Raw genomic sequence first — 15,973 nt, forward strand, 5'->3', positions numbered from 1 at the left:
TCCAGAAGGGGAGGGGGGAAGGGGCTAAAGAAGAGCAAAGGGGGAGATGGGGTTTACTAGGGAAGGGACCTACGCTGGCCACGGCTATGGAGAAGGCATGTATGGGTCCTCCTTCCCTCTGTCATCTGGCTCCCGGCTCCTCTGCGCCTTAACCCCCAACGGAACCTCCCCCTCCGCCACACATACACACACACTCAACCCTCTGCACCGCCCGCGGACATCCTGCCGTGATTTCTGTGGCGGGGCGGCGGCGGCGGCTGTATACCCCCGTACAGGTCTTCCACAACACAACTCGACGAACGCGGGTGCGGGAGCCGCCGCTGGGCTGGCCGCTACCGCCGGTGGCGGCGGTGGCGGCGGCAGCGGCTCCGCCGGCGCTGCCGACGGCAAGCAGTCTGCCTGGCCTGCCGTCAGCGACCGCCGTGTCCTCCAGCGCAGCGCCCTGGAGCTGGCCGTGACTGCCAGTCTGAGCCACCCCCACATCATCCAGGTGTGTGTGTGTGGGGGGGAGAAGGGCGCGTGGGGGAGAGGGGTATTTTGTGGGGGGTTCCCCGGGGGCCAGGGGGGCCCAGGGGGCATCGCTTTGGAATTGTACTGCAGTGCGGTGTACAATTTGTGGGAGAAGAACTTGCTCGCACATCCGTCCAGCCAGCCAGTCATCCATCCCTGCCTCCGAGCACAACCCGGGCCAAAGCGAAAACCTACGCCGCACCGCCTCCGTTCAATTTTGAGAACCGCTTTTCTACACACACACACACACACACACAACCAAACCAGTATCATGATTTATGATTCCCCCTTTCCCCCCTCCCCCGTCCCCCCCCTCCCCCCTCTCCCCTCCCCTCGCCAGGTCTACAGCCTGTACACCAACATGGTGCTGGTGAAGCAGCGGCCCCCCAAGCCCGGGACCTCGGGGGTGCAGCTGCTGGAGCTGTCCGCCACCACCGCACTCAACCGCGGGGAGGAGGGAATACCCTGCTCGGCACTGTGTATGGAATACTGCGATATGGTGTGTGTGTGTATGTATGTATGTATGTGGTGGTTGAGAGGAGGGACCCAAACAGCATTTCCACCCTCGCCTCACATACGTGCATACAGACATACAGGCATACAGACCATCCCGTTTATCGCCATTCCCAGCTCGTCTTCACCTCCCCCGCCACCTCGACCTCCTCACCCCCGCCCGGCCGCCCCCGGCCTTTTCCCCCTCCCCCTCCCCCTCCCCCCCGCCTGGGTGAGGGCGTGTGGCTTCCTGAACACCCTCGCGCCCTAATACACACACACACATACCCTTGCATATGTGGTATTTTACCCCGCAACCTACAAACCACACCAACACTACCTACCGACACTTCCAGGGCCAACTGTGTTTTCCTCCGTACAGGGCACGTTGGCTCACGCCATCGACCAGCACCGCTTCCTGACGGTGTCGCCGCTGGGTGCTCGGCGGCCCGCCCTCAAGGCCATATGCACCTCCCTGCTCGAGGTGGCACTGGCGCTGAGGCACCTGCACGCAAGGAACCTGGCGCACTGCGGTGCGTGGGAGAGGGCCGCTGGCGGGGGTGAAAGGGAGTGTGTGTGTGTGTATGTGTGTATGTATGTGTGTGGGGGGGGTTTGGGGGTGGGGGGGGGGAAGGGCCCCCGACCCGTGTAAGTGAACACCCCGCACCCAAAGGAAAGCCCTTGCGCGGTCCGTATTCGAAACCCCCGTCTGCCTTTTCCCGTTTCCTAACCCCCTCACCAACCCCCCTCCCACACACACACCAACACACACACCCGGTTATTCAGACCTCAAGCCGGCGAATGTGCTGCTGAAGAGCTCCCGGAGGGATAGCCGCGGCTTCACATGCAAGGTGGGGGGATGTGGGGGTGGGGGTCCCGGGGGTGGAGGGGAGATGTGTGTATGTGAGGGGGGGGTAGTTGTGTGGGAGGAGGGAAGGACGTGTGTGTGTGAGGATGTGGTACGAGGCGGGATGAGGTTCCTCTGGGGTGCGGGGTTTGGATGGGGTGGGGTGGGGTGGGGTGGGGGGGATGCAGCGCAGTCTGCGTTTCTTACCGTCCCACGTGAACCCCCCGATATTGGTACCGCCCTCATTCCCAAACCACCGTTATCATCACCTTTCATGTCTCTTTCTCCCCTCCCCCTCCCCACACACTCACTCACTCATTCGCTCACTTCTTCGCTCACACTCACACTCGCTCCCTCGCGTGCCCACTCAGCTGGCGGACTTCGGGTACGTTTCCGTACTCAAAGCTGCGACACCGGGCGGCCGGCCGATCATCCTGCCGGAAGAGGCGTGCGGTACGGTGACGCACATGGCGCCGGTGAGTTTGTCCGTTTGCCGTACGGTTGTACGGGGTTGTTTCGGGCCGCCCGATACGGCAGCTGGTAGTTGGCGGTCATTGGCGATTTGAATGCCGGGTTGGATCCTTTTCTCCATGAATGATTTCCTCCCTCACCCCCGCCGGATTTGTGTATTCTTTTCTGTACGGGGAAGGGGTTTGTTGCGCGACCTGCAAAACCCTGCATCTCCCCTCCCCTTCCCCCCCTCTCCCCTTCTCGCAGGAGACATTCATCAAGGGCCAGCCACTGGACTTCTCCGTAGAGTGAGTGCCGTACATTTCACCAGCCAGCTATGTTGGGGTGTAGTGGCGGGTGTAGTGTCGAGATCAATGATGTCGACCTTGACTGTGTTACTATGATCCGAGCCGCGGGTAGGAGCTGCGGTGTGGTTGTGGGTGTGGACGGTATACTGATGAAACCCTAACTTTAGCTTGGAAGCGGCTGGGGGGGATGACGTCGCATAGAGCCTGTTGTTCATTCATTCATGGGGGGGGATGGGGCAATGGAAGTGTGGGGTTTTGGGGGAGGCTGGTGAGATCTGGAGAGCCGTCCTTCCCGTCAACAGGGGTGAGGAGGGAGGGGGAAAGGGGGACGTGGGGGCCCGGGGGAAGCGCGTGGGTGCTGCCGTATATCCGATTCGGTTGGCTGGTTGGTTGGTGGACCAGTTCCCCCTCTTTCAATCGTTAGCGGTCGTTATTAACCGTTGATTGAGACGGTGGTTCCGTACATTCACCCTGGCGCCCTGCTGTCCCTTCCCTCCCTCCCTCCTCGCTGCGTACCCCAACCCACCTCAACATGTAACCCCCCCGTGTGTGTGCGTGTGTGTATGTGTGTGTGTTTTCCCCCTCGTAGTACCTTTTCCTTCGGCATCCTAATGTGGGAGCTGTACACGTGCGCCCGGCCGTACTCGGACGTGCCTGAGGACCAGATAGCGCAGCGTGTGACACTGAAGGGTCTGCGGCCCACCTTCCCGCCGGACACCCCCCGGTCGTTTGGGTGAGTGTGTGTCTGTATGTGTGTGAGTGTGTCGGGGGGGCCGGGAAGGGTGGCAGTAGTCGTGGGTAACGGGCATGCATGTCTGTGGGTGGGTGGGTGGGGATAGGTAACATGGAGAGAGTTGGGGAGTGTGTGTGGGGGGGGGAGGGGAGAGTGCGGCATGTGGGAGGGCCATCACACACACACAGACACCCACACCCACACCCACACACAGACACCCACACACCCACACCCACCCACACACCCACCCACCCACCCACACACACACACAGACACCCACACACAGACACCCCCACACATCCACACCCACACACAGACACACACACACACAAATCACTTCCTCTTATCTGGCGCATTCCGCCCGCCGCTCATTCCTCCGATATCGAAGCAGGACAGGTTTAACCTTAACCATTTCCATTTCCATGAGCTTGCTTCACCCACTACCACCCACTACTACACGTGCACTCGCGCATCCAAACCCACCCACTGCTCTCTCTTCATTAGACCAATTGTACATGCGCCTCTCCCACCCCTTGTCGCAACCTCGCAGCGCTCTGGCTCGGCAATGCTGGAGTCAGGATCCCAACGAACGACCAACCGCCTCGGAAATCGTATCAGCCCTGGAGAACCTGCTGCAGATCATGAACACGCAGCTTCCGGCGATACCGCCACTGAAGCCCAAGCCGCCGGCGGCGCCGGCGCCGGCGGCGGCAGCAGCGCCGGCAACTGCGGCTACAGCGGGACCTGCATCGGACCGCGGGCCGGCGGCCCCGACGGCCACGACGACGGCGGCGGCGGCGCTGGGGGTGGTGGTTGAGAAGCCCATGCCGGCGATGCCTCGAGCCCGGGGATCGCTCAACGGGGGTTCAGTGCAGGCAGGGGGGCTGCCGGTGACACTGTCCCCCCTGGGGAGAGCTCCGGTCACGTCGCCGCCGGCCGGGGGCCCGCTAGGGGCGGGTGGGGGGGCTCCGGTGTCCGCTGGCAGTCCGCCGGCGGTGGCAGAGGCTTGTTGATGATGGATGTTGGAGACGAGTTGGAGCGGCATGCGGCCTTGTGCTGCGAGTGCATTGTTGCAGGGGCTGTCGGGATTGGTTGGGGTTGTTGGGGTGCGCAAGTTATTACATCACATGGATCACAAACAGAATAAGAACGGATTACGTAACGTATAACGAATTGCGGGCTGCTGGTGCGGGTGCCAGCATTTGCTATTGTGTGCGCTCGCGCGAAACATTATAAACAGTGGTATGTATGTATGTATGCATGTACATATGTACGCACGTATGTATGTACATATTGGGTGGTGTGGGTCGCTTTGGGGTGTTGCATGCTGGGGGGGTGGTGCAGGAGGAGGTGAAGACGTGCGAAGAGGCGCGGAGGGGAAGATGTATAGTAATGACGTGTTTCGCAAGTCGGCAAAAGAACTTTAGATACAGCCGCGCACGTGTGTTTATCTGTCTGTTCGTCTGTTTGTCCATGTACTGCATTTGCGTGTGCGTTTATCGTAAGTGTTGCGTCATAATTTAGACCTCTTTTACTAAATGCTGCATACGTATACATACCGACATATGAACTATATACGCAGGAGAATACGTATTGTGTCGGTTCTGGCAAAAAACATTAGGAGAAGTCGCCGTACAATTCCGTATCGGTTGTCTGTATGTTTGTCTGCAAGCGTGTGCCTCCCTCTCACCTCCCTGGGTGTGTATTTCTTTACGGCTGCCTGCCGGGTGTCTGGATGCTTGTCTGTCCGTCTGTCTGTTCTGTCTGTCTCCGCCTGTCTGTCTGTCTGTCTGTCAGGATGGTAGAGCTAATATTCCGAATTTATTCGCTTGGAGGGAGCCCACGTCCTCGGGAGCATTTCCAAGGCAGATTGTTGGTGGTGGTTTGGTGCATACGGTTTGGCAGTGTTGATGGGTTGGGGTGGGATGGGGGGTCGGAGGCCGGATGCAAGGATGTCGTGCGCGCAGCAGATTGCGCCACCACCTCTACTGCCGGTTATAGTTGTATGGCCGTTGTATGGCCCGGGCTCAGGCTGAGGAGCTTAGATAGGGGCTGGAAAAGAAAAGGGAAGGGAGGAAGGTAGGTAGGAAGGGGGCCTCTAGGGGGCGAGGGATTGCTTCCCGGGCGGCTTTGCGAAGGAGGGGGGAGAGAAAGAGATGAAAGGGGCGAGTCCGGAGGGATTTCAGGGTACCCGGAGGCTCCTTTTCCTTTTGCATTATTTCGCGGCTCCAGGTGCTTGTTCGCCGCCCTCCTGGGCTGGCCTGGGTTGGCTTGGTAGCCTCTTCTCTGCCGCCTGCCACTCTTTGCATATCGGCACACACATACACATAAACACACACACATACACACATGAACACATCTGCAAACAAATAGAGGCATGAGCACGACGCAAGTATTGCGACATGCTATATGGGTGGGCCGCCGCTTGTGACTGTACTGCGCACCTCACTGCCGTACAACCAACACCCCCGGGTGCCTCTCCTCCCCCTCAAATCCCCCCGTGCGATGTGGGGATGTCGCACAGCGCACCTGGGATGTCGGCAAACATAAATACAAACATACATACATACAATACACACGCACACGCGCGGCAGAAGCGATGGTGGTGGGGGGTGTATATCGGTACTGGAATGTTCACGTGACGTCATAGTGCTTAGGGCCATTGCGGGGGCCATTGTGTCCTTGTCGTCGTTGTTGGTGGGTATAGGTTCGGCAGCGGGGTTGGTGGGCTAGGAGATCGGTGTGTCACGTGGGCATGTATGTATGTCCTGGTAGGCTGTGAAGCCTGTGTTGGAATGGGGGAAGAGAGGAGTATGTATGTATGTGTGTGTATATATGAAGAAAGGCGCTCTTCACGCAGGACTACGCGGACCGGGGCCTTTTGTGGGGTTTCCAATGCTGGTGCACGTCGCGTGTATGTATGTATGTATGTATATATGTATATATATGTATGTATGTACGTACGTATACCATGTTTCAGCAGCCTTGCTTTTGGCAATTATCACGGACTGGAGGCTAATTGGGAATGGACCCCAAAAATCCCAACAACTTGAAAACCTGATAGCAGTCTGGAAAACGTGGGGCCGGAGAAATCCGGAAAGCTTTCCTGCAAGGATGTCCGTACACATCGCTCTGTGATGACGAGGCGCCGAGGGCGACTGCTGGTTGACTCCCCACTGTCTCAAATTGTTCGGTTGGCTGTTTCTTGTTGGGTTGGTTAGATGAGCAGTTACGGTTGGCTACGAGCACGATACGTCTTCCTGTTAGGCTTGTCCGCAAGGTCTGTTGGCAGGGGAGCGCCGCGCGGCCGCCCGCGCGTGTCAGAATACAGAATACACCCCTCCCTGCCCCCCACTGTGTTTGTGTTTTGTCCAGGGGCTCCAGGCAGCGTCAGGGCGGGGGTTGGAAGTGAAGGGAGAGGAGGGTCCGACGGTTGCATGGCGTGGGAAGATAGGTGTGGTGTTGCGTTGTGCGGTGCGGTGTGGAGTGGTGTGGCGTGGAGTGGTGTTGGGAGCGGGGCAGGTGGGGGGAGGGCAAGGAGAGAAATGGCCAGGTATGGCCATGGATCGGTTCTGCAGTTGCCTTGACTCTTTTTGCGATGTCATGATTTTTCATGATTGGTAGAGCCTCTGCAGTTTCGGAGCCGCCAGGGCGGGCCCCGCCCTTCCCTGTATGCCGAGGGGGCGTGTGTGCCTTGTGCGTTTCCATGAGGGGTCATAGGTCCGGCGGCCACGTGTAATAATAGTCCATGTCCTTGTGTTGTTATGGTTGCTGTCGTCCATTGTGGAGAGGGCAAGTGCGGCGGTGTCTCCCTTGTCTCCGCGTTGGAGGTTATATGCTGGAGGGCTGGAGAGTGTGTGTGTGTGTGTCGGCATACCTGGCGTGATGTGGTGTGTTGTTGGGGCATATATATCATAGTGCAGAAGCATGGTTCGTGTGGCTTTTGAAGGTAGGTGGATTAGCGTGGTGTAGAGCGGGGCGCCTGATTTTCCAATTTGGCAGATGACCCGGTATAATGCATATTGAGCTTGTCCACGGCGAGTGGGTGCTAGGGGTGGGGTGGGTACAAAGGCCAGTTTGGGTTCCGCAGCTACTGGGGCCCGGGGGGCTGTGGGGCACATGCGGGCGCACCGGAAGGTGCTGAGCGGGGTTTTGTGGGGAAAGGGCACTTAGGGGGCACTGGAAAGGGCTGCCGAAGTTGTTAGTTAGGGCCCGGGGCAAGCGGTTGGCGACTTGGTTGGCCTGATTGTTAAGAGTCCGTTTGGCAGGTAGGTCACTGTGTATGTCACAGGCTCCCTGCGCATGTTTTGTCCCTCCCACCCACCTCCGCATAGCCTTTGCACGTCGTGAGCATGAGGGTCATACTCCGCCTTCCTTTTGGAGTTCGGATTCTGTTTCGGCTGCGGTCTGAGAATCGGCTCCGGAAGGAAACTGCCTTAGTGGGGCAACGAGCGGGCCCGGGCTGTGCCGGCGACTAAAGAAATAAGCCACAGAGCGATACGTATGTATGTATGCTGCTGGGTTTATGCATGGCTGTAGGACGAGAGTGTAGGTGTACGGCACGGCACTTGCGGTGTGATCTCGCTCGTCCACCTGTAACGGTAGTGTATTCAGCGGTTGGACATCAGCCACACAGCCGTACGACACGTTATGCAGCCCAGACGTGCCTCCGCCAAAAGCGGGCGCTTGCGGACACCCTGCCCCGCTGTCACAGTCGTGCCTCCCGAGGCTGTCCAGCCTGAGCACTGATTGCGCTTGCGTGTAGCTAATGCCCAATGGACCTTCACCACCACGGTCAGCACACTGTATCATGCCTGTGATAATGATAGCATGCGCTTCCAAAAAACGCTGCCTTCCCGCTCTGAGCCACCTGGCCATCCAAACCCTGGAACAGCGGCTGTGTCCTCTTCAGGCCAGTTAGGTGCGGATACCGCTCTAGGAGGGTCACAGGGCAGGATCATTCTGATCATTCTTGCGCTTGGCAAGGAAAATCGCCGCACTCTGCTCATGGAACTGCACATCGCAAAACAACAGGCCCGCCGCGTTATCTATGATACGGGAAGGCAGCGAAATACAACTCCGTATATGCAGCGAGCATATGCCCTGGCACACCAGGGGCCCTTTGTACGCCAAAAGTTGAACTACCGCTATCACTGCCTGAAGGGGCAGGGGCTCCTTACCCTGCATACGGTCGTTCCCAGGGAGCCCTTGGCTGCCGTCCCGCCTTGCAGAGGTATTCGGTAGGTGTTCAGTAAGGGGTCTCTGTTTCACACGCCAAATCACGTTGTGCGAAAATGGCCATGCTGGTTAACTTTACCGCGATATAACTCATTGCATTTTTGGCTACGGTCGTCAAAAACATCCCCACAGTCACGGGACTGGTCGGCAGGTACAGCGTCTCTTCCAAATTTGCACCACGCCTTAAAGGTTGATTCCCAAGGGTTCGTGTACACTCTCTTGATGGTTCAGCGAGCAATAAAAATTAACTGCATGCAGCAGCAGGGGGCGGCACCGCTGCACACAAGCGCTCCATTGCTCAAGGGGTCGTGGTACAGCTCCATCCAGCCGCGTCGTGCAGTCTGAGCTGATGAGGCGAATAGTGTCCTGTAACGGCAGCTTGAGTGGCTAACATTACTACAGTATGGTGCTCGTATACGGCCCACTGTGGCCATGAGGTAGACATGGCAGATGGCAGGGAGTGTGGGACGGGTGGACGGTAGGGTCATACACTGATAATATCGGTGTCTGTTGCGGTGGCTTTGGTGCATTCACCACCTGGGGACTCGTTGGGTACAACTGCGGTTCATCTGTATGTCTGTGGCATGGTTGGTACAGCAGGGGTGGTGCAACATGCTTCTGTACACTATTAGGCTCTGCAATCATGTTGTATGCACTCAGGTTTCGTTGCCTTTCGCTTTATGAAATGTAGTTTCTTTTCTCTTTTCTCGCGTTGAGTGATAGGATATCAGTCTTTACATTTCTTTTTGCGTTTTGTCCCTTTAGGGCAGCCCTAGACTGGGGCCCTTGGGCCTCTGTGGCTCCTATGGGGTCCCCCTTAGGGGTTACGCCTTTGGAGAGTAAAACGCAACTCCAGAAGCTGCAACAGACACACATGCGATCCTTCGACGCAATGGCGTCCCTTTACGTGCACACATGTACAGTCACTCGCCTGCCCGGAAAGGGACATCTTACGTCACGGCAATTCAATAAGGTTGCTGTAAGTATTGCTGAAAGGCAGGTAGGTGTACCACAAACGGTTCGTTTTGGGATAATATATGTATATATATTACCGTTGTACGTCCGAGCAAGCGGGCAGCTTGTAATGATGGGCATTGATGTGTCAAGTTTCTCACCAGTGTCTGACAAGTAATGCACTACCTAGTAGCACCAACCATTGAAGATGCTGGCTGGCTGGCGGGGCTGTAGGCGTGGCGGCTGGCAGCGCCACGTGCCGAGGGAGTTACACGCATGGAGGCTACCCGGCAAGGTGGTGTGCACTGTCAATGCCATTGGGCCCATGCCCAGGGTGCAGCTGCAGCTGAAACTATGATGGGAACACTACCCACTGGGGTACACCTACCAACTGGGGTAAGGTGGTCAGTGCGCAGCTTATGATGAACCACATCAAGGATTAACCAAGAGGACAGATCTGTGCAGCAAGTAGTACACTAGTCACCAAAAACCCTGCAGTGCGCATTGCCCAATGGACCTCACGGCAGGTTGCCGTACCAGCTGAGTGCCATGACACCATACATATATCGCATCGCAAGTCAGCCACCAAGGCCCAGTGGCACCAGAGCCTTCAAGGGCCACTTGGTCCGTAAAGGGGTTGTTTAGAACACCCAACGTAAGCAGTTTCAAAGTTCTTCCCCTCCCTCTCTCTCCCCCTCTCTCTCCCCCTCTCTCTCTCTCTCTCTCTCTCTCTCACACACACACACAGACAGACACACATAGATTCACACACATGCTCCCTTCTTTCCGGACCGCCCCTCAAAGCTCTCTCCGGATCGATCCCTGTAACCCGTCCGCCTCATCTTCCTCCATCTCACCTTCACCCTGACCCTCACGCTCCTCACCCTCACCCTCCTCACCCTCCTCGCCCTCACCCTCCACCGATGCCTCCACAGCTGCGTCCACCTTGGCCGCGTATGACCCCGGCACAGGCGGCGGCCGGCTCTCCGTGTCTTCGAGAACGTTCAGGAAATCCAAGGCGGCGGCGTGGGACTCCACGAGGCCGTACATGGCCGCAGCGGCCTTGGGGTAGCTGGGGTAGGACTTGCCCCGCAGGTGGAAGCTGACGACGTTGCGAACCAGGTAGGAACAGATATCGCTTACGCAATTTCCTAGGTAAATCTGCTCAATGGGGTGGTGGAGGAACCAGCGACTGGCTAGGCTGTCGAATAGAATATGATCGTACGGATCGTCGTACATCAGTGACAGACCTGGATCTGTAAAGCCATACCCCGCTCTCCAGATGCACCGTGACACGAGGCAATCACCGCCACTGCAGTGGAAAATGCTTTCCATGCATGCTATCGCGTCGTCGTACAGCAGCTTGCGCATAAGGCCCACAGATAAGATTATGCCGGCGCCACCGTGCGCGCCGCCGCCGCCCTTGCATTCGGGTTTCCAGGGCGGGCAGGCATCGACAGGGGTGCAGAAAGGACATGCGGGACGCGGCGTGTAGTTGGCGGCGGCGGGGGTGCCGTCGGTAGTGTTCTTGGCGGATGGGACGCGAAGAAGGGAGGTGTTGAAACCGCAGGGCAAGCAGCGAACTGCCTCCAGGCGTGGGTGGCTGGAGTCGTGCCACAAGTTGTCGCTCAGCGCGATAGGCAGGTTGTGGTCAAATTGTGCCACAAGCTTTCGAACCCCGGGCATGAAGAAGACGGTGTCATCGTCACCATAGAGCATCCACTTGTATTTGTCCCCGAATTGGCGGTGCGCAGCGAAGGGCGCCACAGCTGCGCGGTAATCTCCGGGGTTCTTGGCGTGCCATTTCCTGACGTCCGGGACGTCCTCGTCGGGAAAATACTCGTACACCTCGCGGTACTTGCCGTACACCTTGTTCAGATGGGGCACCATTGTTTCGTTGTCCGTCATGATGAGCGTGCGCATGCCGGCACGGTACGACCGCGTGCTTTGCGCCAACGTGAGTCGGGTGGTCGACGATCCCAGGGCCACCACAAAGTCATCATCGTGCACCACTTTCTCCTCGTGCTGTAAACTCGACCCTTTCGTCGAGGCTGCCGCGCACAAGACCGGCAGAAAGGAGAGAGAGAGCAAACAAAAGAGTTTTGGCCAGCTAAGGCTTATGGCCATCGCACGACGGTTGAACGTGAACGTCATGGATAAGCCCTCCATGAGGACGTCATCTTCACTGCAAGGCGTTACATGGTATATATGTGAACACGAGGTCCGATTAAGTGGTTCATCAACAATCACTTTGCATCAAAACTTCAAGTTAAAGCTTGCAGAAGAAATCGCCCATCTAGCCCCATCAACCCAATGTTATGAAGACGCCTGCCTCTAAAGAAAATTGGACTTAAAGCAGATAAATGGTACAAGACAGGATGTTACTCCAGCCGGCCGGTCTCGGAGCGAAGCTCTTGTTCATGGCACAGGACGGATCTAGGCCGGTACTAGTCTCATTCGACATATAAATTGCATTGTTTTTTGTCTCATTCCTTGCTTAGAATTGCCCGGCTGATTTTTGTAGGGCAGAGGTGTAGGACTACCAGGTATCTGTCGCTCCAATCATGCGCATCCGGGCCTCCAATTGCGAGCAAACAAGATGAAAGCGCCCTACAACCGACTCATGGAATGTTTTTGCAATTTAACCTAGAGTCGTGGCGTAAATCAATCCAGTCCAAATCCGGGCAAACAAGGACACGCCCCACGTCATCGCATTCTGCGATAGACCTCCAATACACCAATCCATTCCGTCATAAAGATTGTCGTATGCCGGCAACCGTAAGATGAATGCCTTATCAATGTCTCTCGTCAAGCCATAAGACATCTTCCTTCCGGCATCCTTCGACTTCGCGCGAAGAAACCTGAAAGAAACCAGCCCAGGTCATAAGATCTACAGCGCTGACAGGATTTTTATGATATAGTCGGGCAGTAAGTACTGTCGACACCATGTCTCTCAGCAGTCGTCCGCAGCAGAAGTCCCCGCATCCCGGCGAGCCCGCCGGCCCAAGCGAACACAGAGCTGTGCTTCCTGTGGAGCCGAACAAAATGATGCAGCACACCGGCTTTATATCAGCAAAGATAAGTGCGAGCTAGCTGCTGCCAGCCCCTGCACTACGACGGTCATCGCCGCGCGGCAACCGAAACCCCACCGCAACCATCGTAACCGCCTCAAAGTCACCAGCTGAACTCGCACCGAGACATGCACTTAAGGGTATCGAATACTGCACTCTTTACTATGCGTCAATCGCTGCGGTCAGATGGCTGATGAGCTTTCCGCTTATGTCCGATGCTCACGGCAGGGAAAAAGCGCAGGGGCAGGGGAGGCCACGTGGATCCAATCGAGGCCGACCCAGATATTCATTTGCAAAAAAATCGGTGCCTCTCCAAGTACTGTACAAACTTGCGTGTGTTGACGACGTGACGCACGCAGGAAAGCCAACCATACCCAGCTACTTTCCTTCGGCACACACGCGTGCCCGCACATGCTCATGATCGTTACACACGCGCACACGCACACGCCGCGCGCTGTCTGCTTGTGGTGTGCAGTAATCTGCGGCTCACGTGCTTAGAGAACCGCCTCTAGCCTCGTCCTTTCCTAGCCGCCGAGCCACCATGAGCTGCTGCTACTACTACTGCTACTGTTCATGATATTGTTACTACTGCTACTGGTACTGCACTACTGTTGCTGCTGCTGCTGCTGGTATGTGGACACCTTTGTGATTGATAAAGGTTGTCGGTTCGATTCCTGGGTAGGTCCACGACATAAATCGGGAAAAATAGGTTTACAAGCTGCTGCTGCTGTGTGGAGATGAGGTCTAGTTGATGGACTAAGTTTCGGATGCTGCGTCGGTGATGATAGCTGATCTGTCTCTACGGATGTCGGGTGACTGGATGAGTCGGTATAGGTAGCGGGACCTCAAAACCACCGTCGGTCGTACGGTATAATCAACTTTCAATATTACGTATATAGTCCATGGCCTCCCGGCTTTGACGGACACCCCCCCATTCGTGCGGCACTTGTAACTAACTTGCTACTACTGCACTCCTGTTACTGTTATCTGCAGGTGTTCCCTCTCCGGGTGTGGTTCTAGTCCAGGAAGAGCATCAGCACATGAACCTGCGCACTCATGCACCTGACGCCGGCTGCAACCTGCTACAGCCACGGCGAACCACTCGGCCTGGTCCACCAGTACATGTGCACTGTGCGCCTTCCACATGTGGGGGAAAGTACAGCTAGCATTCCTCTCACTGACATGACGTATCCGTACATAAGTTGGGTGGACGTTGGATATGTTGGATGGACGGGGTCTACTGGCTGCGGAGCTGCACAGGCACAAGGCGCAACACCACTTATGGTTGGCACGAGGGTGGGCTCATCAAATTTACATGTCAGTTACGTGTCAGTTACATGTCAGAAGGCGATATTATACATCAAGGGAAGAACAACAACCAAAGCGGTCACTAGCCTGGGTGTAGGAGCCGGTGTTTGCCGCAATGTGGAGCTGTGCTAGGGTACTTTCTGCAGCTGCGTGGCTCAGGCTGCTGGTGTGTGGGTGGGCTGCCGAGCTTGAGCCCGTTCAGGCACAATTCAGCGATTTTGCGACCGCAAACGCGAGTGACACGGCGATAATGCGGGTGTAAGAAGCACATGGTACATTAGCTCGTGAATACGTTGGCTCATAGTTTTGAAATTGGCCACCCGACCAAATGATTCATACGTGAGGAGCGGAGGCGAAATTTGGCTCGGTTTTGCTTGAGACAAGACAATATGTTAATTGCTGTACCAACCGCATTGTTGGCCAGCAGCAACATGTGTCCCGCCACAACGGATCTCTGTCACTAGCGAGGGGCACATGCGGCCTACCAGGAATGAACTAGGTAAAAAAAGCTGTTATTACAACAAATCTCTACGCGCCTTTCGAACTGCTCCAGGAGATGGCCTAACTTCACCCAAGAGGCTAAGCCGTAGGCGTGGCATTCCATTTAGAGGTGAGGCTTAACCTCCACCGCGTACCCCGTACGTCATACTCGGCACATCCGTTCGGTGGGGGGTCCTGGGCCCCCGGCTGGCGTGCGGACGGAATACGTCGGGTTTCCATCGACCAAGACGGAAACCCATCAGTGACGTATGGTGGTTCCATGGCGTAAACACCACTACGCGCTCTGACCTTTCCCTGGGCGCAGTTGGGTCATGTGCTGCACATTTGCTACACCCATACATTTTAGGTAGCGGCACGCTGTTACGCCAGGCTTCCCATTGCCCGGTTGCACAAGGTTGCATCCTATCTAGGGTCCTAGGCGCTGAAGCTACTCCATGTTTTGGTCTTGTGTTTTTGGCACGGAATAGTAGCACCAAGCAACTAGCAGCTTAGCACGCCTTGCAAAGCCATGATTCCGCGCATCCGCGGTGATCCAATTGCAGGTCATACCGTTGCAACGACTAGACACGCGGTTCGACTACATGTTGAGTAAGTGCTTGTCCTGCGGTACGGTACGACAAGTGCGGCGCAGGAAGAAACATCCCGGAGCTGGGCAGAGGATAGAGAATCTTAAGGTAGTTTGGTACAAAGATTAGCTGGGAATAAGGCGCGAACATCAGACAACGCAAGCACACCCGACGACAGTGCAAGCAAGCGCAAGTCGGAACTTAGTTTGTTTGGATTTCGACTTTAGAAGGCGTTCTTTTACGCCAGGTTCAGGACTCGACTTTAATAATATACTTTCTGGCTTATATAAGCCACAATGCGCTGGTGTTGTGGCACCAGGGACTCCGTCAAGCACTCTTGCAGTTCCTTGGCCACTCCTGGGCCTGCGTTTGCCAGCACATCTCCTAGCAGCTCTTCTGCCTGATCGAGCATGACCATGACCGTGGGTTTCACCACCCGCATTATCCTTGTGTCATGGCTCTGACCTGTACCTCCGTGACCGTCCACAGCTGGGATGTTGGGACACGGTCAACATCCTTGTAATGCAGCGAAACTGGGCTGCCCTGACTGCCTCCTTGCAGCGGCCAAGCACCTACTGGATATCCCTCTCCCTGACATTGCTGTTTATTTGGGGCTGCATCCTCCAGGGCAAATCCATTGGACCAGGGCTACTCAGCCTGAGTGCTTCTCTCCACGAGAGCATCCCGAGGAGCAAACCCACCAGACCAAGGCAACTCAGCCTGGGTGTTTCTCAGTGAGAATATACCCCTGGGCGAGCCACCCAGACCAAGGCAACTCAGCCTGGGTGCTTACCTCCGATGGGAGCATTCCCCGGCGAGAGGCTGCCGCCATGCCGCGGCCAGCAATTGGAAAACATGCCGAAATACTAAGAATATGCTGAAGATGATGTATAGGATATCCCAGATGGAACAAATCCCTGATATGCCAAAGTCCACAATTGACCAAATCACGTGCTGCGGCAGCTGCAAGTCACCAGTACAGTCGCTAAGCCTGT

General features: G+C 56.4%; 2 protein-coding genes across 2 annotated transcripts in view; one reads left to right on the plus strand and one right to left on the minus strand.

Annotated features, from left to right (window-relative positions):
• VOLCADRAFT_120838 (uncharacterized protein) overlaps window positions 1–4,353 on the plus strand; it is a gene marked incomplete at its 3' end in the record, with an annotated part of 19,011 nt that extends 14,658 nt beyond the window's left edge. The window contains exons 15-22 of the mRNA XM_002950016.1: window positions 364–490; window positions 851–1,009; window positions 1,385–1,535; window positions 1,789–1,853; window positions 2,221–2,325; window positions 2,567–2,607; window positions 3,197–3,340; window positions 3,891–4,353. Coding sequence (XP_002950062.1) covers window positions 364–490; window positions 851–1,009; window positions 1,385–1,535; window positions 1,789–1,853; window positions 2,221–2,325; window positions 2,567–2,607; window positions 3,197–3,340; window positions 3,891–4,353 — 1,255 coding nt within the window. The remainder of the gene's footprint in view (window positions 1–363; window positions 491–850; window positions 1,010–1,384; window positions 1,536–1,788; window positions 1,854–2,220; window positions 2,326–2,566; window positions 2,608–3,196; window positions 3,341–3,890) is intronic.
• A 2,216-nt stretch (window positions 4,354–6,569) lies between these two features.
• VOLCADRAFT_90525 (uncharacterized protein) lies at window positions 6,570–11,659 on the minus strand (the record flags this gene model as incomplete). Its single annotated transcript, XM_002950136.1, has 4 exons — window positions 6,570–6,622; window positions 7,472–7,480; window positions 7,665–7,775; window positions 10,390–11,659. 4 exons carry the CDS (start codon window positions 11,657–11,659, stop codon window positions 6,570–6,572), a joined length of 1,443 nt encoding a protein of 480 aa, XP_002950182.1.
• Between the last annotated feature and the right edge of the window lie 4,314 nt (window positions 11,660–15,973).

This window comes from Volvox carteri, assembly GCF_000143455.1.
Source record: "Volvox carteri f. nagariensis unplaced genomic scaffold VOLCAscaffold_17, whole genome shotgun sequence".
Classification (NCBI taxonomy): Eukaryota; Viridiplantae; Chlorophyta; class Chlorophyceae; order Chlamydomonadales; family Volvocaceae; genus Volvox; species Volvox carteri.